The sequence below is a fragment of the Sitophilus oryzae genome, unplaced genomic scaffold, assembly GCF_002938485.1.
Source record: "Sitophilus oryzae breed Bouriz unplaced genomic scaffold, Soryzae_2.0 scaffold_469_pilon_pilon, whole genome shotgun sequence".
In the NCBI taxonomy this organism is placed as follows: Eukaryota; Metazoa; Arthropoda; class Insecta; order Coleoptera; family Curculionidae; genus Sitophilus; species Sitophilus oryzae.
In genome coordinates, this window is record NW_022147050.1 from 795137 (window position 1) to 821219 (window position 26083).

General features: G+C 34.1%; 1 protein-coding gene across 2 annotated transcripts in view; it reads right to left on the reverse strand.

Annotated features, from left to right (window-relative positions):
* The window catches only part of LOC115886148 (dynein heavy chain, cytoplasmic), a 151151-nt gene that overhangs the window by 8393 nt on the left and 116675 nt on the right, over positions 1-26083 (reverse strand). For both annotated transcript variants that reach the window (XM_030905223.1, XM_030905224.1), the window contains 16 exons: positions 24934-25188; positions 21466-21919; positions 20121-20355; positions 19843-20033; positions 19602-19782; positions 16937-17085; positions 16638-16878; positions 10654-10852; positions 5989-7731; positions 5639-5928; positions 4058-4223; positions 3785-3998; positions 3531-3725; positions 2245-2477; positions 2017-2185; positions 1516-1761 (listed from right to left, as the gene is read on the reverse strand). In XM_030905223.1, coding sequence (XP_030761083.1) covers positions 1516-1761; positions 2017-2185; positions 2245-2477; positions 3531-3725; positions 3785-3998; positions 4058-4223; positions 5639-5928; positions 5989-7731; positions 10654-10852; positions 16638-16878; positions 16937-17085; positions 19602-19782; positions 19843-20033; positions 20121-20355; positions 21466-21919; positions 24934-25188 — 5161 coding nt within the window. The remainder of the gene's footprint in view (positions 1-1515; positions 1762-2016; positions 2186-2244; positions 2478-3530; positions 3726-3784; positions 3999-4057; positions 4224-5638; positions 5929-5988; positions 7732-10653; positions 10853-16637; positions 16879-16936; positions 17086-19601; positions 19783-19842; positions 20034-20120; positions 20356-21465; positions 21920-24933; positions 25189-26083) is intronic.

Here is a 26083-nt window from a genome sequence, read left to right on the forward strand (position 1 = left end):
TTTATTTAACTATTTTAGTTTAAATCAAATTAAAACTTGACCCAAAAAGTTATACAGGGTGAGGCAAAATTAATATTGAACATTGGTTACCTTTAAAAGCATGTTACACTTTTATTTTAACACACAGTATATTATTTCGATATTCAATGGAGAATTCATGTCTTCTTCAAAATACTATTAAGGTTGCCTACCCCTCAAACAAAGATTTTCCTAGATATTTTCATTTACATGATTTAATTTGAGTAGATCTTTAATATTTGATAAAATCTAGGTGGCCGGTGATATGTGTGACGTTACTTCTACATAGCTGTCTAATTAGTCCAATTTAACAACTAGTTATCATTTTGTGTCAGTTAAAACAAGAACATTTCTCAGAAATTTGCCGAAAATGCAAACTTATCCTACATCAGAGAAAATTGATATGCTTCTATTAGTTGGTGAATGCAGTATATTTAAATGGTCCTGATTTTATCTAGTCTGTTTTTTATGGGTATATGTTAAAGACAGGTATTTACAAAACTCGACCAACTATTGTCGACAATATGAGAGAAATTATTGTAGCTGCTTTTCGAGGTAGAACTCCACATATATATGCCTTTCAAAATGAAAAGATCTTTTGAAAAAACAATCATTTTATGCAGTTAACAGGAAAGGAAGCATTTTGAGCATTTGATTTCATCTAGGTAATTTTTGTCACATAACTATATGATTATATCTAGTTTTAATTCTGTAATAATTAAAATATGTTTTAAACGTGTATCTTTCTATTACCGTTGAGTATTTTACTGTACATCCTTTTTTAACGTTTTTTTAATTTAATTTTTTGTTAAATTAATAAAGGTATATCACAGCCTCCCCTAGATTTTTTCAAATAATAATGATCTACTGACGCAAAATCATGAAAATAAAAATATATAGGAAAATCTTTGTTTGAGGGGTAGGTAACCTTAATAATATTTTGAAGATATATAAATTCACCATTGAACACCGGAATAATATACTAGGTTCCATTTAAAATAAAGGAGTAACTTGCTTTTAAAAGTGACTAATGTTCCAATTAATTTTGTCTCGCCCTGTATAACTTTACGAGTCAAATTTCAATTTGGTTTAACATACAATGGTTACTGTAATTAAATATCAGGCTATACAAGGTCAACTAAAATTTAGGTAGCTGTTATCGAAATTTAAAATTTACTCTACACTTTCACAAAATATGAAATATGTCAAAATCCTTAGATTTTAAGTATATGCTTCTTTAATAAAACTCACCTTTATTTTTTTCCTAGAATCCGAAAATCGATTAATATATGGGGTGTTCTTTTAGAAAAAACACAACTTTGATGTGTATCTTTTTTTGGGGACACCCTGTATAATTCTATATATTTTTATAAAATGCTTTCAGTTAACCTACATATGCTGCCAAAATTTCATTTCGATATAAACTACCGTTCTCCTTGGAGCTTCCGCGCCGTATGAGAGGCGCCACCCTATATACTACAAATAGTCTGTATTTACTTGGCAAATTAAAAGAACGTCATTCAAATCGTGAATGACATCTATTAATAGTTTAGACGCAGAATTCACTTCGCGCTCAAAGTATCTGTAGAGAGGATCCTTAATATTTTCGACGGTCCTTTTTAGCGTGTGTAAAGATTTTGGTAAAAGTTGGAGCCATGTCAGGGCAGAGTTATGTAAGGTTTTCATCCACGACGGCCTACCATCAATTTGAGCCTTGGGATCGGTTGGTGAAGATTCGTCCATCTAAAACGGTAAGTAATGGTTGTAAATAAATATCAATAATTTTACTATAGGAATTAGGAGTACTTCAAATAACACTAATTTTTAAGTAATGTCATATAGGATGTGTTGGCACATCCTGTATTAGAATTATTTTTTGACAATACTATATATTTCTTACAATTATATTTCTCTCTTTCTATCTATTTGAAAAAAACTATTATTCACGCGTAAAAAACTATTTCTTACGTGTAAAAAACTATCATTTTCCCTTCTTACCGAATATGCAAGCTCATCATCGTCTTCTAACTGCTGCATTTTAAGCAATTTACCAATCAGATCAGTACCTCTTGTTGTCAACAGCACTTTTTCAGCATTATTTGGTAGTCCGAGCCATGCAGGAGTTTGCCTATCCGCTAGACTTTCAATCCATTTTAAGAAATGATCGCTAGAATTGCAATAACATAATATATAAAAAGGTTCAAAGTTAATAATAACTCCCCGTACCGTCTGGTTCCATCTGGCATAGTAATGTGTCTAGTACCGTTAGGTCCATTATCAATGTTAGCAACCAGAGCAAAATCAGCTTCAAAACTTTTGAAAGTGAAGAGTTTGTTAAGGAATGATTGCAGAAGTCGTTGATCGAAACCGTTGTCGATTTTTCCACCATAGATAGATTGAGAAAGAAGAGTAACCAAAGCATCCCATGGCACTTTTTCTGGTGGCAAATTTGTTCTTCCCTGAAAAAAAAATCAAATATTTAAATCATTATTTACCGTGCTGGCAACTTTTACTTTTGGGTCGGTATTTACATGTGTGGAAGTAAATCGCATAGGGATCTTATTAAGACGGAGCGAGAGAAATGCGACGGTGGGCTGTTGCGGCGTTGCCACATTTCTCCGGTTCTTCTATCAAGTAAAATAAAATCACGATCGCAAATCGCTTATTTTTAAAAGACTTTTATTTTCGAAAAGATAACTAGATAAAATCATTAGATATGTTTCTGAGTATCTGAAATGGAGTTATAAGGATATCGTTAGGGTGTCCATTTTTTTATACGGAGAAAACGTCAGTAATCGCAATAATTTAAAAACTCAACTTTTTAACACATAACACGCGATAACTCTAGAACTACTTTAGATACTTTTAGTGCATTGTAATTTTCAGCAATCGTGTAACTTTTTTATTTATAAAGATTTTCACATACTGTCTGCGAAGAAAATATAGCAGAAATATTAAGAAAGTTTTTGAAAAAACTACAATCAATTATTTCTAATGAATTTCGAGATATCGATTTTTGAATTCACAGTTTTAATAGCGCCGACCACTGTCGAACACCAACTCAATTCCACTTATTTTTACCAAAAGCGCAAGTGTTTCTAACTGACACTTAAAAATTTACAAGCAATAGGGAAAATTACGAATCGTAATAAATAAACAAATAAAGTATCACGAGACGTAATTAAATCGTGAAACTGAACACATGATGTACATTCTTTCTAAGAATTTTAAGTACTAATATGGTACTGATTGGGTCGACCGCGACCGAATCTGCTATATCCCCTTCCACGTCTCTTAGCAATGTGCACAGTTTCTCGGTTTATTTCATACATTTGGCAACGTTTTTACTGTTCTCTCTTTGTTCAGTACATTATAAACGCATTGTACTCTTCTTACATACGGAAATCTCGACCAAAGACTAATCTTTGCCAGCCCTTATTATATCCTAGTTTTAGGTCTACAGTCGCTTATTTTAAACGTTAATAAATTTATTAAGTATAAAAAAAACATACCATTGCCGTAGCATCAATCCAAGTGTCAAGAGTATCACAGGCAACCCTCAGATCAGATTCACTAAATTCGTAATACTTAGCCCATCCCAACGGACAGTATCTCAGTCTTTCTTGAACAATTGCATGGAACCAAGCGAGCAGGAAGTACAGCCTTGCTCTTTCGTTGGGAGCTTTCATCATTCTGCTTGCTGGTACCTAAATAAAACACAAAATAAATATTTCATTGCCATAAAAAAGCTCCAAGCGCTACTTACTGTGCTAAATGTTCTTAATAAGTTAGCTCTGATGCCTGGCGGAGGCTCAAATACAAATATTCTTCCGGCTCGTAACAGGTTGACAGGAAGTTTAGGGTTAATTTCCATAGTTAGGAATAACCTAAAGTTGGCGTGAGGTTGAAGAGAATGTAGTTTCTTTTCCAGTTGAACTAACCACTGTGGTGCCAGGTGTACGTTTTTAAGTATAACCCATCTACAAAACAAAGTTGCAGCATAAACTTTTTCGAACTTAGAACTATTGCTGTAAAATACCTTCCAGTTTTGCAGGCCATGTTAATAGCTCTATCTGCTTGATTAAATCCTTCCGCAGAACCAATAGCAATGCTGGATATTTGCTTGTTGAGTTCAGTAGCTAAGTCGTCTACTCTACCTGAGGCATCAAATCCAGGTACTGAGCATAGGAGAACCGGAACACTAGCTGGAAGTTAAAAAATATATTAAATAAGAAACATATTTGTATTAAGGCGCATTCTCACGACTGGTGTACTTGACAAACATTTGTTATTGGAATATACTTGCCATGTCGTGAGAACGGTTTCCTTGGTCACTCGTCCCGTCCCCACTCTCTGTCGGTAAACATAGTCCGAGTCAAAGGATCACATTAATTATTCCTACACTTGCCAAGTGTACTTGGCCAGCTTGGTCTATACTTGCCGAGCAAATAATTGAACTGTTATAGAGTATGTCCCGTTTATTTTCGGATCGTAGTGTTTTTCGAGTCAATTGCTGATAATTTAAAACGTTAAACAATTATAGATTATATACTATCAAATTTACATTAATAACTTCAATATTGGCGACATACCTTAATCGTTCTCACAGCAATAAATGGAGTGGACAAATGAAGACTACACGGGAAAAACCAGATTTGTCACATTTTCATAGAAATTAAGATAGCGATACAACTTTATAGACAAATTTTAACGTCATTCAAGAAAAAAGAAAGCAATAATACGCTTAGTCCCAGAGATATTACAGCTTGGTTATTTTGCCGTACAAAGGAAAACCCAGAGCAATCCACGCGTAAATGGCAAAAACCAGAGATGTACTTACGCATGGGCGACAAGCATGCATCTTGCAATTAGTATTATAATATGTTATCAATTTATGTATTGTAATAAAAACCTACTTATATAAATATTAATTTTCTTCCTGCAACAAAAAAATAATAGTTTAGATTTAGGTTGTATAAAACCTTTAATTGGACATCCCTGGTTTTCCCCTGTTTTGTTTTGCATTTTGACATTTTTATTTCGGTATTTCAGAATATGGCGATAATTCACAATATTAATAATTCAGAATTGGTAGTAATATATATTTTTCTAATTATTCAATCAAAAATAACATATTTCTTTAAAAACACTTAATTGAATTTTTCTCGGCTCCATTTAAAATGGACAAAACTGGGGTTTCCCGTGTAGTCTTCAAATGATGTTGTTTAGGAATTTATGGATTTATACGAAAATGAGCCCTTCATATGGATGGCCAAACATAAAGAAGATAGAAATCGTATTGCAGTGTACCGTAAAAGAACTTAAAAAGAAAAAAAGAATCACTAGCAACGACAATTTCGGGACGACCTGTATCCATCGATGCGACTATACTGTTTACTTGCCAAGGATTTAAACAATGTTTGTGCTGGCGTACTTGTTGAAATGGACACGTCGTGTGAGCGCCACACTTGCCGATGTTGTTTACAAAGTGGGGACTGGTGGAGATACGTGCCAAGTACGCAAATATTGGTATACTTGCCAAGTAGACGAGTCGTGAGAGTGCACCTTTATATGAAGAATTTCCAAAAGATTGAAATAACAAGAATTCTGAAATACATGCCTTTAATTTCTTTCTCCACGATAACACCTAAATCAATCTCCTTCTCGGCAGATGCTAGATAGTCTTGTCCCATAACACTAGAAACAAAGAGTGTAGCTGCAGCTATGACTCTGTCCGGTCTGAAAGCTTGAATAACGAGTAGCTGGTACATTGCTGTACCAATCGGACTTAATTGCTTCTCTTCTATCCACAAACCAGGCACGGCTTGCTCGGGTGTGCTCTGTTGAAGCCAAGCACCGAACTCGGGCATTTCTTTGATCTTTTCAGGAAGTTTCTTAAAAGCTGGCAATCTAGGAAAAAGTATATTTTATGTTATCTGTTACGTAAAAGCAATTGATTGATGAAAATACCTTGTTGATAGTCTTGTCAGCGCTTCTTGTTGTTCGCTGTTTAGTCCGTCCACAATAGGCCCAGTGGATGAACTCAAAAGACCTTCCTTCGCCCTCAAGAAGAAATTGAATTCTTGATCGTAATTAGGTTCGTTAGGAAGACCTTTCAGGAAAATTCTACTCAGAAGAATTGCAAACGTCAATCTGTCGTTGTGTATCATTCCCCGTGCTATCCTTTCATATACAACTTGGAATAAGTCAGTAGTTATTATAGTCAATCTTTGTTGATAGTCGGAAGTGCCATCTAATTTTGGATTGCTCAACAATACACTGTTGAACATATCCAAAAAGAACTGCAGGGAATATTGGTATAAGAAATGGACTTGGTTAAGACTATCCATCGTGAAATACGTGTTGCTGCAAGCTTGCGACAACGGTAAGTACTGCTGAGAAACTGCCTCGATTTCTGATATGACCTTGTCAGTTTCTTCGACTTTCTGCCCGATTTCTGCGGCTTCTTTTTTCAAAGTTTCCAGAGTTGTTATCACGCTATCATCGTCCAGGATCTTGCCTTTAGCATCATTCAAGGCTTGTAGTAGGGATTTCTCCAACTGCCTCAACCTCAAATGGAATTCGCCTTGAAGTTTAAGCAAATCAGAACGCTTAGCATCGATGTCGGGCCTCTCGGCTTTTAGTACTTGATTCAAACACTGGCTCTGTAAAGAACTTCTTGTAACGGTGAAGTTGACGAAAGTAACCCTCGAGCATATGTCCGGTGGGAATTCAACAGTGGGATCACGAGTAGATAAGAAAATAATAAACGACGGAGACAAATCAATGTCTTGATCGCCAAGGGTTATTAAAACTCGACCTCCTGTTCGTCGCAGTTCTCTGTTTAGAACTGGGTTCAATATAGCGTCGTAGTTTTCAACGTCTTGAACTAAAAGTGGGTTTCCAAAACGTAGGGCTGATTCGAGATTCTTCCTGAAGGAATCATCCAAGAAACTCGTCTTTGTTATTTTCTTATCTTTATATTCGTTCATAATGAAGTCAGTTGCCTGGCCTGAAGGATCGATTATAAGTGGGTACCTGTTGAATCTCTTCAACATGATGGCATTTTCAGTACATAGGTCATCTGAGGGTAGCGCATTAGCTTGCCATCTTAATCTTTCATCCGGATTAGACAGGTATTCGGTTCTGGCAATGTCGGGCCTGTATTGAATAGAAGCCTGAGTTAAATGCTGGCACCACGCCATGAACAGATTTTGCCGGTAGTGCTGATCGAAGTAACCACCATAAGCGATAAAGGCTGCAGATAAAAGCACGTCACCTACGATAGTTGACATTTGGGCTCTAAAAGTTTCGCTCGTGGCTTCCCATCTTTCTCGTTCAATAACCAACGACTTCAATAACGCAATGGAACGGTCAACTTTAGCCTGTACGTTCTCCAAGTCGGTCTTGATAGCTTGAGCCTGGGCAATCAGCTGTGCGTATTCATCTTTGTAGGATGCGATACTGTGTTCCAGTTGGCTGATTAGATTCTTGACTTCCTCTCCACGCTTTTTGTTTGTTTCGGCTTGGGTTTCGAGAGAGCTAAGTTCTTGACGTAAGGGTTCGACCTTCTTCAACATGTCAGCGTATTGAATTTGGGCCATGGCCCACTTGACAAGAGGACCGCAAGCGTTACTGGCATGATTTACTTTTTCGAAGTTGTAGTCTGGATTGCTGAGGTACTTCGACTTCATCTTGTCGCGAACGTCGTCACTAAAATAATATTTTTAATTAATGAATTTTGATATAAATAATTTATTAAAGATAAAGTGTTAAATTGGATGCCTATATACACCGAAATATTAGCTAAATATATACAAATATAGAATGTTCAGCCATCGTTCAAAGTTACGTCATATATTTTTTTTTGTCGCACTCTCTCAATCACTTGTCAACCAGATGCAATAGATTAGTGACGTCGTTACGGCATTTCGTAAATTACTTATTCATTTTAGTAATTGTCATTGTCTTGATTTGGGGTTATAATTTTATTGACGGACATCGATCAATGTCAAAATTAAAATTTGATTGTTGCTGTAAAACAAATTTCAATGTTTTTTATTGCAAAAATACCTCAAAGATTTAACCAAAATGAACAAGCGCTCATTGCTATGCTTATATTTTTTTTTTTGAGAAAGAGGCGCTGGTAGAACACTCTTGGCCCGTGGACGTCGTATATGAAGTAAGTACCGGGTGACCAACTAAGAATGGACGCCGTCTGTATCTCAGAAACTACTTATCATACAACTTTGGGAAACAAATTCTAATAAGTAAATCGACCAAGAGAAATCGCTGGAAATTATTTTCAAGTTCGAAAAATGTCCGCTAGGGGGCGTTTCTCTGATAGCCAATCAGAAAACAGGGTTTTTCTCAAAAATATGCAGGTGAACAGGTATTTTAAATATTACTATTGTAATCATCGAGAAATTTGTAATTTTTTTGATAGAAGGTTAAACTAGCTTTTATTAAAATAAGGATAACTCTGGTTTAGGTTAACCGATTTAAACAAACTAGGGCTCGTTTAAAAGACCTTTTCTTCCCTAATGATATCCAGTATAAATTTTGTTTCCATAATTTTTTTCGTGGTAGCTAGAGGGCGCTGTTTGACATCATAACAGGTATTGCGCTTTTGCATAAAAAAATTAAAGAGGAGGCTATATTTCTCTTTGCGCAGTTAAATAGAGCACAACATTTCCAAAATATCAGCGCAAATTAACTTTCTATCTTCTCTCTAACCGGAGATATTAAGAGAAAAAATCATGTTAGGCTGCCGCTTAGGATTATATGGTCTAAAAATTAGAGTAGTAGGCTAGGAAACAAAAAGAGGTAAACTGGCTACATCAAAATATCAAAACATATATTTTAATTTCATTTTAATACCATTTAATTGTTATTTATCCATGTTCGTTCTTGATTCGACCCCATAAATTAAAACCCAGGCATATTGAATCCGATCACCTAGCTGAATCCGATCACATGGAAATATGCCGCTCCAGCGTCTCTATCTACTAAAGTAAGTCGTATCCAAGAAGCCCAACACATTCATAGCAGAAAAAGCGACCAAGCTGCACCAATTGCATCATCTACACTCTACACCAACTGCATTCATGCTGATGAAATTGCAATAAATGCAATTTCATCATGATGGATCCCCTAACAAAATTGGCAATTCATCTCTTAGAAATTATGGATAGTTCATTTCATTCAGATAATTAAAAAAGTCTAATCATTCGCCATACTAGAATTCCTGCCTAAACATGTACCGACCAACGGTCTTGGTGCTGAACTACTTGCAGTCAAGGTAGATTTGGACCAGTAGTGCATATTGTTAAGATTCGCACCTTCGGGTCTATATGAAAAGTGACTCAAACCGCATAAACTTTATAATATAATAATAAACAACACAAACAACACGTAAAACACGAAAACTAGTGAAATCAAAGATGAACTTGGATTAATAGCTAAATGACATTACATGAAATGAACCCTTAGTTTACGGCCACACGAAATTTGTTATTGTTAAAAGCAATATGACGGCACAAAATTCCTAGAAATTTTAACAAAATTATTAATTGTCCGAGTTTTGGACATTTTCATCTGAGAACTACCTACGTATAATTAACCAAGAAATTCATTAAAATTATGTGGATGGACGGATAATGTTACATAAACACGTTTAAAAATGTATGACTATTTTTTTTAAGAAAACGCTCGAAATTCGAATGCATGAAAACTAAACTTAAACGTTTTGACGCAACCAATTTATCTTTTTTTGTTTCCTAGCCTACTACTATATTTTTTAGACCAATATAATCCTAAGCGGCAGCCTAACATGATTTGTTCTCTTAATATCTCCGGTTAGAGACAAGATAGAAAGTTGCGGTTTGCGCTGATATTTTGGAAATTTTGTGCTCTACTTAACTGTGTAAAGAAAAACATAGCCTCCTATTTAATTTTTTTAAGCAAAAGCGCAATATCTATTATGATGTCAAACAGCGCCCTCTAGCTACCACGAAAAAAAATATGGAAACGAAATTTATACAGGATATCATTAAGGAAGAAAGCTCTTTTAAACGGGCCCTAGTATGTTTAAATCGGTTAACCTAAACCAGAGTTATTCTTATTTTAATAAAAGCTAGTTTAACCCCCCCCCCACTTTATTTTATGAGATAGAGCAAAACACTCTATATAAAAAAAATTACAAGTTTCTCGATGATTTCAATAGTAATATTAAAAATACCTATTCCCCTGCATATTTTTGAGAAAAACCCTGTTTTCTGATTGGCTATCAGAGAAACGCCTCCTAGCGGACATTTTTCGAACTTGAAAATAATTTCTGGCAATTTTTCTTGGTCGATTTACTCATTAGAATTTTTTTCCCAAAGTTATACGATAAGTAGTTTCTGAGATACAGCCGGCGTCCATTCTTAGTTGGCCACCCGGTATAATGCAAAGATGTAATATTTTGTCCTTATGGGCACTTTCCAATCTAAACTTGTTTCATTTATCTATGTTCGATAATATGTATATGACGTGACGTTGAACCTTCGTTGAAGGCTGAACATTCTATTATAAAGAGGAGAGGAAAGGTAGTACTAAAAGCGAATGCAACCTACTGGAAATCCATGCACCTACCTAATGTCCTCCGTGTTGAAATTGTTGACGACCGTGTTGATGAAATTGTCGCGCATAATCACCGATCGAATGGACTTCCAATCGCTGGCGTTCTCGCCCAGCAAAAGGCAAATGGATTCGAGAGCGAGCTTTACGATGGCCGGCGGGTTCGACATAGAACGGATTTCGACGAGCTGTTGCTTTTTGATGGACTTTACGGCTGTGTACGAGGAAAACATAAAACAAAAGAGAAAAATAAGCAAAATAATATGGAAGCGGGAGATGCGGAACTTACGCCTAAACGGGCAATACATTCAGATAAAGAATTGCACCAAAGTAATAAGGTAGAATTGTAAATTAATTGCATTTTCAAGTGAAACTTCTTTACGCGCTGGGAGTAAAGTGGTAAGCCAACAAATAAAACATATATTTGATATCAATTAAACTTTTAGTTACGTAATTGAGGGCGTGATTTTTAATTTCATTTTTGCCAACGATGAACTTATTCGGCGCCGGGCTGACTAACTGGAATTTAAATTTCGCGCTACGGATTCAGGTGGTAGCTCTGCTGTAAAAAATGTCAAATTGCCACATTTATTTATTTATTTCCTGACATTGTCCGTCGTTCGTTCTGACAATTAGTTTCGTATTAAGACGATTGGTTTAAATAAATAGTGTTGTGATACTTTAAGCTTAAAAACGTTTAGTAGCAGACCTTGTAGTCGAACATTGTTCTTTTGAGAACCTCTTTTAGTGCGAAGTGTACAGGGTGGGTCAAATTCGACGCTTTTAAATGGAAACACCCTTTTCTATAGGAGATAGACGAAAACTAATATCGGTGTCTGGAGCTTAATTTTTGTCAAAAACACCGCATATCGATATCTGTTACCGTTTCGGAGTTACGGGGTGTTTTTCAAAAATATGCATTTTTAACAAATCGCTGTAACTTTTTTGCTATGGAAAATTTTGTTTTTTTATGAAAACATTTCCAAAGCACCTTTTTACATAGAATTTAATGGTTTAAGTATAATTTTTTTAAAATTAAAAATTTAAGAATTATCAACAGAAAATTTGATTTTTTATATGGAACACCCTGTATATTTTTAATTTATTGAAAAGAATTTAAAATTACCTTTCCAAAAATATAGCACACTTGATATTTCGTTATAATCCCATTCGAAATACAGAATTTTTAACATTTCGCCACTTTTAACTAGTAGGCTTTGGACCCCTTATTGATGATATGCCCTTAATGGAACTCAAAAACATTATATTTCCAGCAAGAAGACGCACCGCCTCTGAACGCTGAAGTTATCAGCAAATTTTTGCAGCTAATTTCAAGAATAATTGAATAGCTAACCAACATTCCAACCGTTGGCCGTCGAGGCCGCCTGACTTAGTGCCAATGGATCTAATCCTATGGATATATTTGCGGAAGAATAAAGGTTCCTTATTCTTCCATATAATCTAGACAAAAAATAAAAATACTTAGCAGTTATGAGTGGGTATCTTTCATCCCCACCGAGTTAATGAATTCCGCGAGAAATGTTCAAAAACTGACCCGTCTGTCCATAACAGAAGACGGTCGATATGTCGAACACCTGTAGCAAAATCTCATGTCTTGGTTTGCTATTTATTTTTATTGTTATTAGATATAGTTTAAATGTGTTGATGTTGGTTAAATATATTTTAAATTGTTATAAAATTCTGCATCTCTAATAGCAAATATTATTTTCGTTTTAATTGATTCTCATATCTAGAATTTTTTTGCATTACAGCCGGTGCCGTTCAAAGCCTACTTATTTAAAGAGGGCGAATTTTTATATACTCTATATCTCGAAGAGGAATTGAGCAAAATATCAAGTGTGTTATATTTTTGGAAAGCTAATTTTAAATTCTTTTCAATAAATTAAAAATATACAGGGTGTCCCATATAAAAAATCAAATTTTCTGTTGATAATTCTTAAATTTTTAATTTTAAAAAAATTATACTTAAACCATTAAATTCTACGTAAAAAGGTGCTTTGGAAATGTTTCAATAAAAAAACAACATTTTCCATAGCAAAAAAGTTAGAGCGATTTGTTAAAAATGCATATTTTTGAAAAACACCCCGTAACTCCGAAACGGTAACAGATATCGATATGCGGTGTTTTTGACAAAAATTAAGCTCCAGACACCGATATTAGTTTTTGTCTATCTCCTATAGAAAAGGGTGTTTCCATTTAAAAGCGTCGAATTTGACCCACCCTGTACAAGATAGCTTAATAGTCGTAAAAAACTGATCGCAACTTTCGAATCGAATATTTTAAACGGGGAAGCGGCAGTAATGGACCTTTATGTCCCTTAAGTGCTTTTGTTTCCTGAAATATTTTGATTAAAAGAAAATATATAAAAGTGGACAACGCTGTGCCGGTCAAGCTTAATCACGTGACTAAAAGTTGTAACTTGTATTTGTGTTTATTTCAAAAACTCTTTAAAATATAAGTGCAATTTTTTATCCGTATGTATTACTTAACTTATTAAATACAAAATGATTGAAATTAGTGTAACTGTGAAGTATTTCCTTTACCCAATTTCAAACATTTACTAATAAGAATATATAAACAAAGCTAATATACAGAAAAGTCCACAGACTTCGAGACATAGGAAAATCAAGTCCATTTAGCGTGTGTCCAAATTCTACAAGTTTTCAAAAATGACAGTTTTGTTTAGACTGGCGATCAATTTCACCTGACCTCTCGGTGAATGATTTCTTTTTATAGGGGTACATAAAATTTAAAATTTACGGCCATGAAGAAATTCAAAACTTGGAGCAGTTAAGGCAGAAAATCTTTAATGCCTTTGACACTGTCGCCCCTGATATGTTATCAAATGTGAGGAGAGGGGATTTTATGATCGTTCGGGGTATTGTTTAATGCAAGAGGGAGGCATTTTTGAACAATTTTTGTTAATTTTTTAAATTTCATTATCCTGTTTTTTTACCGATTACCCATTACTTTATGTAGTTCGTTACAATTAGAGTTTTAGATTTTATTGTAGTTCGTTAAAATTAGAGTTTTACTTTCACTTTTAAATTCATACTAGGTGTTATTTTTTTAAGATTGCATATAGATTTGTTATATTTTGCATTGTACTTTTATTGTTGATTTGTGCTTATGTTAGCTTCATTTATTATGAATGTTCTGAATTTTTTAGTGTACACAATTGTCTTTAATTTGGGATTTCCTGTTGACAATAAACTATTATTTATTTATTTATTACCTACCCTGACGAACATGGGAAAACAAAGGTTCTTTTCAGGACCACAAATATTTTGATTGAGAAATTTTTTACTTTTATTTATTTTGGAATAAAAAAACAAAAGTTGTTAATATAATATCAATTTAAAAGTGTTTTAGTAGTTTTAAAACACACTATGATATATTATTCGAAATGTTATGAAGGTCCAATTGCACCAATGATTTAAGTTTTTCTTAAAGATAAGTAGAGCTGAGAATGAGCTGTATTTACATTTACTTTAATATTCACCTTAAATGAGAGAATTTGACTGATACAATTTTTGAATTTGAATTGTTTTTAATGATACTAACAATTTTAGTTCAATTTTTACTAAAATTTATTTAATATTAATAGAAATCCAAGAGATTTGAAACCTCTTTTAGCGATTTATAACATTCTCAAATGAATTACAGGTTATTTTCCATGAAAATCTAAACCACACAGCTTTTTTCATAGTCGCTACAGTTGCTATAGCTATAAAAAGCTATTTTTTAAGGTGTGAAAATTGCGACACAGGCTAAATGGACTTGATTTTTCCTATGTCTCGAAGTCTGTGGACCTTTCTGTATACAAATTTTACTATACAGGCTTATTCACCTAATTCGACTCGGAGTATTGTAGCCACACGATTAGTTTTTCAGAAATTTTGAGTGATGTGATCGTTGGAAGCCTACTAAAGCTACAATTTTATTTGGTTTTAAAAACTTAAATATGCTTAGAGAAATGAAGCATTAAAATTGTTACTGTGCTGTACTAAATTGTTGCTTCATTTAAACAAAATTGTAAATATTTCAAAAACGACAAGATTAAAATGCGGTAAACCTTAATCAAATTTACCTTTATTTTAACCGTAGAAAGTAAAAATGTAATCATAATATACAATTTAAGAAAATACAACTTCGATATTTTTTATTTATTTGGGATACTTTTGAAAATAATTTCAAATTGTAGCTTTAGTAGTTCTCCAACGCTCCCATCACACACAATTTCTAAAAATCTAATCATTTTTCTACAGTACCCCGTGTCGAATGAGGTGAATAACCCTGTAATAAATTATCACTGACAGTAAAAGCTAATCCAATGCGTGAAGTACCTAAAATTACAGTTCGATAGACAGTAGCTATAAAAATAACATGCCACAGATCAGGCGGCATAGGTGTGTGTATGTATATTATGTATTTTGCGACCCATGGCGTGTCCTTACGTTAAGTAATCGATCTTGAAATTGACGATGGTGGCGATAAAGTTGTCCCGCATTATTACAGATCGAATCGAGCGCCACTCGTTGGCGTTTTCGTGAAGCAAAAGACAGACGGCCTCCAGCGCCATCTTCACCGTGGCCGGCGGATTCGACATAGATCGCACTTCGACCAGATGCTGCTTCTTTATAGACTTAACCGCTAAAGAAATGATTATCAGTAACGCTTATTGTAACCCTGCGATCATAATAAAATATAGTTTGCATAAAAAACTGATTCAAATTTTAGGCCAGTCAAATAGAGGGGTCACTTGGAAGAAAGTGTTGAAACGCTAATTATTGATTTGATTGGTTTATTTGACGTGAAAGAGAGGTTTTCTAGCTTTCCGGGAGTCCCGGAAAACTATTAAAATTATTGTGCATTGAAGTTTGACGATGAATATATTTTAAACGGTTAATTTAATCGATCAATGATAAGAAACCATTTTTGTAGAGCAGTGAATTTCCTACAAAACCATGAGTTGCGAGTATCATGATTTTTTGTTAACGAGTTATAAAATTCATAAGAAAAAAGAAATCTGCCTTAAAATAATCAAACTTCAACCTTTAATAACTTTCGAACGGTACCGTTTACAAAAAATTGTAAGAGACCTTTTTTATAGAGAATTCAATTTCCTACAAATATATTAGACGATATATTTTTCCGGACAGTAGATACCGAGAAATGAATTTTTCTTTCTAATAATAAGGAAAAAATAGAAAACTGAAAGGCGGAGAAGCTTCCTATTAAAATTAAGAGCTCATACTTGGAGAGAATTTTTTTGAGGCGTCTAACCTTTTTTCTAGAGTATAAAGTGAAAAAAAATAGTCAATTTTTTTGATCCACCCTAGTATACAATCATTCAAATCTGTTTAGTAGAATAGCTAAAATCGAATGTTGAAGACTGGTGATATTTACCCACTTAATGCTAAAAATGCATTAAAATGCCATTGAAATGTCCATATCATTCTAGTTAGAAAAAATGGAACTGAAATTATAAACCATGGCATAAGTTACATTTTAAATTTGATCAACACCTTTAACGAAAATACCGACCTTTATGCACTTTTTTACGCAAAAACATAAAATTACTTCTTAACGCATAATAGCCGCATAATGAGCCATTTTTGGGCGCATAAAAGCCGCATAATATAACAAAATTTGTTCCCATAAAATCGGGGGTGTAAAATGCATAATCTGCACATCTCTATAAATATATTGTTTGTCACTTTTAAATTAAGATTCATCTCATAAATCCATCACAACCTGGCTGTCGCCATCGCTTGTCACTCAAACTTGATCACGTGCATCGGAAATTGTTTTGCGATTACCATAGATATTAATTGCGTGTTTTCATTCTGTGGAAAACCTGACCTTCAAGGCACCAAGGTTTACATTTTTGTATTAAAGACAGTTAATACATAGTAATTTTAATGTTGAACCAAAAATATGATGTTATCAGATGTTATTACAAATCAAAAACTTACCAGTTTGAGCATCAATTACAGCCGGTTCCACTTGTGCTAAATCCGCCATGACTTCTGTACGCTTCTGTTCAATGTGGACAGTTTGCTCAGCCAGTTGTTGCTGAATTTCTTGACTCTGTACTTTCTTCTTCTCGGCCTCTTGCTGGTCTTTCACCATCTGCTTCAATTTCGCATTGGCAGCTTCGTTCTTTGCCTGCAGTTCCTGAGATTTTACCGCGAGGCTCTTTTGCATTTCTTCGACCTGGAAGAACAAAAAAAGTAAAATCTATTTTTATTACTTGTTAATTATATTAGTGAACCTGTTCCACGGTTTCTGCAATTTTGTTCAGACCAACGTTCAGATGTAGCTGCTGTTCTTCCAAATCTGATCTTTTCTCGTTGTGTAATTTGACAAAATGATGGATAAAGTCTAGATAGTGTCTTGGAGTAATAGCCATTGTACGTCCACCTAAAAAATGTATTATATTAAAACAATTTAATTATGTTAGTATTTCATCTAAATTATGTCCTTAAATATAAACTATACCAATTAAACTTTTAGTTACGTAATCTAGGGCGCGATTTTTAAATTTATTGTTGCCAACAATGGACATATTCGGCTCCGGTCTGACTAACTGGAATTTAAATTTCCCGCTGGGAATTCAGGTGGTAGCTCTGCTGTAAAAAATGTCAAATTGCCACATTTATTTATTTATTTCCTGACATTATTTATTTATTTCCTGTCATTTTGACACTGTAGTTTTGTATTACGAGTTGTTGGTTTAAATAAATTTTGTTATGATACTTTAAGCTTAAACATTTTTACTAACAGACCTTGTATTCGAACATTGTTCTTTTTAGGACCTATTTTAGTGCGAAGTGTACAAGATAGCTTAATAGCCGTTGCAAAAAACTCATCGCAATTTAGAATAATTTGAACGGGAAAGCGGTAGTAATGGCCCTTTATGTCCCTTAAGTGCTGTTAAGGAGGTGAATTTTGTTGATGTAAATAATAACTGTTTATATATTTATAATTAATTTATTTTTGTTTCGTAAAATATTTTGATTAAAAGAAAATATGTAAAAGTAGGCAACGCTGTACCGGTCAAGCTTAATCACGTGGCTAAAAAATTATTTGGTATGATCTATATACAGGGTGTCCCAGAAATAAGTGCAAGTATTTTAACTGGTAGTATAGTTCAACCCCAGAAACACGCCTATGAGGTTTTTTTTGCGAAAAAAAAATGTTTAAAATTTTTCTTGACATTTTCCGGGAAATTTGAAAAAACTTTTTAAAACAGATAAACATGAAAGGAAACAAACAAAACAAAAATGAATTGATTATTCGTCGGGCTGTTTTCGATATATTGAATTCTGAATTACGATAAATATTTTAGAAATTTCTTTTTTGTGACCTTATCAATAATCAATTCATTTGTGTTTTGGGTTACCGTGTTTTGTTTGAATCATTGATTCACAAAACACCTTGAAAAGCACACCTTACTTTGAATACCTTTCTGAATGAATAAATGTTGAGAATTATTGTCTCTTACTGCCACTTTCCGAACTACTTTCAATCTAAGAAAATACATGTTTCACTCAACAATTTTAAGTACGTATTTTGTTTTTTTGCTATTTTTTCTATGTATTTCAACAATTCCATCGACAGCCCAATCGTCGCGTCGGCCGCCGGCCAAGAGAGCGGCGCATCACTGGGAACTGCTCCTTTATCGCGCCGCCGTGTCGAGCTTGCGTCATGCGAGGTTGCCGTAGTTTCAACAATTTCAAATTCAAGACACTCGAAGCAATCAAATTCTTATTAAATTTTAAAAATAAAACAGAAAAACATGAAAGGAAACAAACAAAACACAAATGAATTGGTTATTGATAAGGTCACAAAAAAGAAATTTCTAAAATGTTTATCGTAATTCAGAATTTAATACATCGAAAACAGCCCGACGAATAATCAATTCATTTTTGTTTTGTTTATTTCCTTTCACGTTTTTCTGTTTAATTTTTAAAAATTAATAAGAATATAATTGCTTCGAATGTCTTGAATTTGAAATTGTTGTAAATACGGCAACGTTGCTTAACATCGTTGTATGACGCAAACCCGTCACGACGGCGTGGCGCCTCAAAGCTCAAAGAACCAGTTGACACACGGCACTTTTGGCCGACGGTTGGGCTGTCGATGAAATTGTCGAAATACATCGAAAAAATAGCGAAAAAACAAAATACGTATTTAAAATTGTTGAGTGAAACATGTATTTTCTTAGATTGAAAGTAGTTCGTAAAGTGGCGGTAAGAGACAAAAAATCTCAACATTTATTCATTCAGAAATTTATTCAAAGCTGTGCGCTTTTCAAGGTGTTTTGTAAATCAGTGGTTCAAATTGCGATGAAGTCTAGATGAAAATAATGTGTTAAAAATGGGGACTGTTATTTTAGCAGTTATTATAATAGCATGTACAAGTAAAGCACCACAGTGAAGTGTATTTTAGTTAAGGGTGTATCGAAAAATAGAACTGTCACAGTTACTTCGATCTGTCATAAGTATCTTTTTTAATGTTGGGTAAGTTTATTAATTTAACTTTTAATTTATTTTATGTAATAATATCTTAAAAATGTAATGCATCTCTGCAAACTCCTCAGGTGTTGTGATTTTATGACTTTTAAACATATATTTTCTTGTCCATATGGCAACACAGTAGCGATATTTGCCAGCGGTTCTCAAAATGTTGCGATTATTTTTTTAAATTTTCAAAGTTAAATAACTCGGTTATTTTCAATTTATTTTAGAAATGGTAAAGAGAAAATATGTTTCTTTTGACCATATCTACCACTCCTTAAAATATTTGCACTCATTTCTGGAACACTGTATTAATAGCCATCATTGCAAATATACCGCGTTAAGCAAATTTAAAACTTTAAGTTTATCAATGTTATTTACATTTAGGCTAAATTTTCAATTCACAACACAACCTACCTCTTTTAGCTAGTCTAACATTGGCTTTGTGTAGCGTCTGGTGGACATATACACAAGCATTGATAACTGCTTCTCTGTGATTTGGAGAGGTTGGAACAAACTTGCACGCGGCAGGGAAAAAGTCAGGCGATTTCCAAGTTGGTCTATCGAGATCTAAACGGTAAGTAAACTCTTTTCCAACCTAAAAGTAATTTTAAAAAATTTAGGGTTATAATAAAGCAAAAAAATAATAACTTCGTACTTGGAACAAAGCTCCATCAGACCAATCTCCGAACCAATTCAAGACGCATCTGTTGAACAATGCAGGGGAGGTGGCAGCTCTATCCTTGAGACCATCGGTAGATGGATTCATAGTAAAGACAACGTGTAAATTGCGCATTACTTGTTGGGTGAACCACTTGTAGAGTTCGTCGCTTGAATCTAACATCAAACCTAGAAGGAATTATAAAAATATGAATATAACTTAAAATTAAAAAAAAAATATTCTTATATGCTTTAATAAAAATATGAATAGGGTACCTTCTCGCTGAGCTCCTTCCTTGCACTGTGTCATCAATGTTGTGTATTCATCGCCCTCAAACAAGCCGGGAACTTCCCCATTGGCTAATAATGTGTTCATTCTCTCCAAGAAGCTGGAATCCAGCATGTTAGATTCGTCCAAAATAAAAGCGATTTTTTCATCTTTGCACCCAGATCGTCTCAATACTGATCTTAAATCTTCATCAAAATCTTCAGCCGTGTATTTATTATGAACCTGTAGACATAATTATTAAAATTAAATAAATTATTACATTTTATTTTCAAGTCATTTTAATTTTATTGGCTTAATGAAAAATAGTAATATCATTATTAATGTTTAATTTAAAAAAAGTGCAAATATTGCAAATACAGGGTGGTTCAAACTGTATTCCGGAAACTTATTCTGCAGATAAAAATAAGTATAAAAGTTCGTATAAATGTATGTTCTAAAATGCTTTGTTTCGGAGATACAGGGTGTAGAAGTTTCATTTTTATTTTTCCAAATCATTTCTGAATTAACGTCAATATATGGATGAAAATTGGCGTCTGGGAGTTTTTTGACATAAGAAATTTGATTTTCATGTCAATTTGACTCCTATTTGTAGGAAACGCCATCTACATATGTTTTAACTGTCTTGAAGAGTAATAAATTTTCGTCCGTACCTGTATAAAACTATTGGGTAAAAAAATATACATTTCCGTTATTTTTTACGTAAAAAATATTCCTTGGTAAAAATCGCTACCAGCAATCGTACTCAAGATATTTAGAATGGAAATACGGGCATCGGGTAATTTTTTCAAAAAAAATAGTACTAGGTGTTAAATGGTGTTAGATAGAAGAAAGTTGCAAGAGACAATTTTTCTTGGAAATAAATCGAGTAAATAAAAAAACTCCGAAATTTTTATTTTTATCAGTGGCGTACTATTTTTTTTTGAAAATATTACTCGATGCGTATCACAGCTACGCTACTGGTTGAAATTAAAACCTGCTCTTTACATTTAAAGTGTATCTGTTAGGCAGACTCCTATAATAAAAGTTTATAACGATACCTTCAACTGTTAAAAAACTATTAAAGAATATCTTTAATTTTTCAAAACCTTTAACGCCTTGTATCTTGCGTAAGAGGCATTTCCGACCCATAGTGTGCTATATCAAAATTAATATTTCGACGTCCCCTATCATTCTTCGAAAGCATGACCGACTTACAGGAATCACCCTGTATATCCCAACAGTATTTCAACAACACAAATTTTTCGAAAAAAAGAGTCGCAGTCGTCGCGAAAGGGTTAAAAGTAAACCTAAATATGTTAAAATATTCATCTACAAGCACAACTACACCCATACCTTAATTTGGAAGATAGATAATCCATTCATCCAGGCAACAAATCGAGACAACGTCGTTTTACCAGCACCGGAAACACCGATCAGTAACAAATGCCCTTGAGGTTGCCTAAATATCCTGTCAATCCTCAAAACGTGATCCAGCACTTCGTCGAAAAGTACCAGAGGCACGTCCAGTTCCTCTTCGTAGAACACCTTTAGCCTGGCTTTAACGTATTCCCTAAGCTTCTCCCTCTCCACGGGCGTGTAGTCCTTCGAAAGCCAGTTGCTGTAAAGAATTGGCCTTTCCAGTGCCCTTTCGCAATTCGCCGAAGGGAAGTGTTTCAGGGCGACCGAGTCGATGTTCTCGTTGGTCCATTGCCTTTCAGAATCTTCGACTAGTCTGTCTTGGAAGAGACGCAAAGCCTCGTGGGCCCAGAGTCTTACCAGACCTTCTACACTTAAGCTATCCAGTGGTCTGTAAAAAATGAATTAAAAAGTTACAATACCGTCTCAGATAGAACTAGTTCCTCCAGAGGAATAGTTCCTTGAACTAGGTCTTCAGTTCACAATAGTTCCCGACTAACATCGACATCCCCGGTGCTTCCTAATGGGTTTCGTTGTCAGTCACAGTATGATCTGTATAATTTTCATAATGTACGAAATATAACGAGACGTGTAATTGTGTATGTTAAAAACATATAGGTAAGTTTTATTGCAGATAAAAAAAATTAAAAAGAAACTCAAATCAGAGTTTAAAAAACTATATCACAAATTAATTGGAGCAAATATTACGAACATTTTTCCTCACTTGAAGCTTTTTGTTTTTGTCTAAAAATTCAGAATATCTACTTCGTTTTATAAGATATTTCTTAATTTTAGGGACCTAAAGTGAAACATTCCCATAAAATATTTAAAGAACAAACTAAAAATTAAAAACAGTATCCACGACAATTTTCTGTGGTAATTTCGCCGGCTGTGGCAATAGACAAGGCCGAATCCATCGTCGTCGTCTTGTATTATATCTCGGATCTGCCGACTGAATAGATTCCCGTGAACTAGTCTTTTAATTAGTTCCTCTAGGTCCGGATCCGATAACATACGGCTGGCACTCCCCACTCCTGCCTAGCATCGATCGCGCTGGCTCATCCGTACGTAAACTAGTCTTTTATTTAGTTCCTCTAGGTTCGGATTCGATAACATACGGTTGGCACTCCCCACTCCTGCCTAGCATCGGGCTACGCGCGCTTGCCGATCCGTCGCCGTCGCCTATTATTATATATCGGTCACACTCTCTATTCCGGAATAGGTCCTGAGGAACTAGTTCTTTGAGAAACCATAAACTAGTTCCTTTCAATCCGGGGTCGGAATAGTTCATTGGAACTAGTTCGTTCACGAACTACACACCTCTAGTGTGTGCACTATGTGCGCACATTTGAAGTGAAACTTCTTACTAACAGCTATTAAATTGAAGGATATATATTTTTATATGAATGCTTTTTATAAACTTCAAAAAATAGAGAGAAAACCGTATATTATTCTAGCTTTATAATTTTATGTTTTCTTTATTTTTATTAAACATTTCATAGAAATTATGATAGCGACACAACTTTATAGGCAAATGTTACCGTTATTCGAGACACCATCAAAGAAAGCAATATACGCAGACCCATAGATGTTACAGCTTAGTTATTTTGCCATACAAGGGAAAAACGAGAGTAGACCACGCGTAATTGCATTTTTCTCTGATAGAAAAATATGTTATCGATATATTAAAGACAGCCCCTTACTAGTTCGGTGACAGAATGACCCGTGGCCCATTGCTAACGTTATGTTGGTAATCTTTGAATAAGAAGACTAAGGAAGGAGCATATCAAAAATCTTAGGTACACCGCGATGGGCCTCAAATATGGCCGACTTAAATTCCGGTTTATCAGTGTCGTTCTAATTTTATTTAAAAAATGTAAAACTATGATGTAGGGTAGACGTGGGGTAGACTCAATAATTTGTTGTTTTATTTTACGATGTGAAGAAATGTTGGTAGTTATTAAAATTGTTATAAAAATATATAATTCTAATAAAAATAGATAAGTTATAATAAGTATTTATTAACACAAACATCCGATACGCTACTGAAGCAGGTAAGTCAAATTAACGTATCTAAATTCTTTGACATCTAATCTTTGACAAGTAATAAATAAAAGCTAAAATGCAAGAAAAATATAATTTAGTTAATTTAAGTGAATTTCATAAATGATCGGTTTACTACACGTATGTACATTATATAGTCACTTACTAGCGAAAAGTTGTTCCATTATTTCACTCAATTTTTGCCGAGATCTACCGCACGCTACACAACCAACTATTTTAGAGTCTTTTTCGATAAATCACGATAGTGTCACTGTTAATTTAAGTTCTGCCACAATTTCCATCTAGATTTACTACCTTTATACAACTATCAGTAGTAGAATAAATAATAAATAACATAAAATAAGCTCCGTAAAGACTGACAAATCCACAAAATTTCAAATCAAATTCAAATGTGTCAAATTAATCGTCAAACAGAACTGTCAAGGATCCCCACCCTAGAGTGCTTTTTCCGCCCACCATGCATGAATACATGGATAGCATTATGCTCCTTCCTTAGTCTTCTTATTCAAAGTTGGTAATGAATGACCTAACCTCAAATCAAGAATCGTGATTTTTTTAATCCTGGATATTAAAGATTTATTGAAATCCTTGGAAACTGGGTATACCCATTACTATTCTTGATAGAAAAAGTGCATTTTTGATTATCTACTTGGGCTAGGATATTAAAATATTGGTTAAAATATGGTTGGATTGTAGGACATAAATAGACGTAAGTATGGATATTTGTATAGATATTTATAAAGCTTACTATCTGTTTTGCATTTTTAGTTTTTGATGAGACAATAGATTTTATTTGTGGAATGCCCACAAAAGATCTATCAACGATTCAACAATAGTGTCTTTACTGCATAATGGGTCATTCCTACTGATTTTTAGACCATTTGATTGAATCAATTTAGTGTTCTTACCTATTATCGTTCAAATCAATGTTAATAGATAATAAATATATTTGATTTTTATCTTTTCTTTTTAAATATATTTTTGGAACTGCTGGTTTTAGTAATTATTAAATTAAACGAACTAAAAAACAATTCTCAACCATAACCTGTGCCACAACCCTATAAAATAATCAAAATAAGGCATATCTCCTGTCAACGATTACTTCTTTGATCTGACGCTTCGAATGACCTTCGCGTCATGACGAGGTCATACCGTCTCGCAGCCGTCAATCAAGGTCGACTCGCGGCTTTCAATTTTTACTCCCATCCCGCGTAAAGAAGTTCCACTTCAAAAAAAAATAGAGACAATAAAAGTCCGAAATTATTTTACTTTCAATACTGAATCACTGTCAAACCACATTCAAAAAAAAATATTACATATTAAAATTGAAAAAAAAATTACCTTATAGCCTCACATATTCCACGTACCCATCTGGTCATCTCACGAGGCGAGTACACGTAATGCGGTTGCATATCTTGAGTGAATCTGTCCTGGGAGGCCAAATAAAACTCAACCATAGCGTTTGTCAATGGTTCGGCGTAACCTTTTAATCCCGGAGTGAGACGCAGCATAGCCCTTGTAAATGTGCCGTAGATTTGTTTCAGCGAAGTTTCTCCAGGATAATCGACGTAAATTACTGGAACATGTCGAAGGAATCTAGAAAAAAAAATGTATTAAAAAGTTGTATATACGAAATACTAAAGAATACAAGATACGAAATAATACGAACTTCCGCTAGCCATGGCCTTAATAGACTTTCAGAAGGCTCTCGACTCCATATATCCTAAGGCAGTAAAAGAAGCCCTAGCAAAATAAAGGTATTTACAGGCATTATGTAGAAACTCTCGCCATTATATACAAAAGAGTACGACAGGGAGACGCCATATCCCCAAAGCTGTTTACAGCAACACTAGAAGAAATCTTCCGTCAACTGGACTGGACCAGCAAAAGATTAAAAATAGATGGAGAATATCTTAACCATCTAAGATTCGCTGATGACATAGTCCTGAACAACCACAAGCACAAATTAACAAACTAAATACAGCCAGCAATAAAGTAGGTCTCAAAATGAATTTAGCAAAAACTAAAGTAATGTATAACGAACTAGTAGACAGAAAAGACATTCTAATATATAACAGAACACTGGAAATAGTAGAAGGATATATACAGGGTGTCCCAGAAATAAGTGCAAATATTTTAACTGGTAGTATAGTTCAACCCCAGAAACACGCCTATGAGGGTTTTTTTGCGAAAAAAAAATGTTGAAAATTAAAATTTTTCTTGACATTTTCCGGGAAATTTGAAAAAACTTTTTAGTACTAGTTGTTTATTCACCTGAGATTTCCCTACGGTGTATCTAAACCTTGCAGTGTTGCAACCTCCTATGTTATCCACATTCTACATAGTTCGGCGAAACATAGTTCTACATTTATAAATTCATAGACAAATTTCTACTCAAAAAATTAGGAATGTTAAATTTAATCTTTTATCAGTGCTCATTATTAATAATTATAGAAAAAAAAACACAGTAATTATTTTTAGTACTTACCCT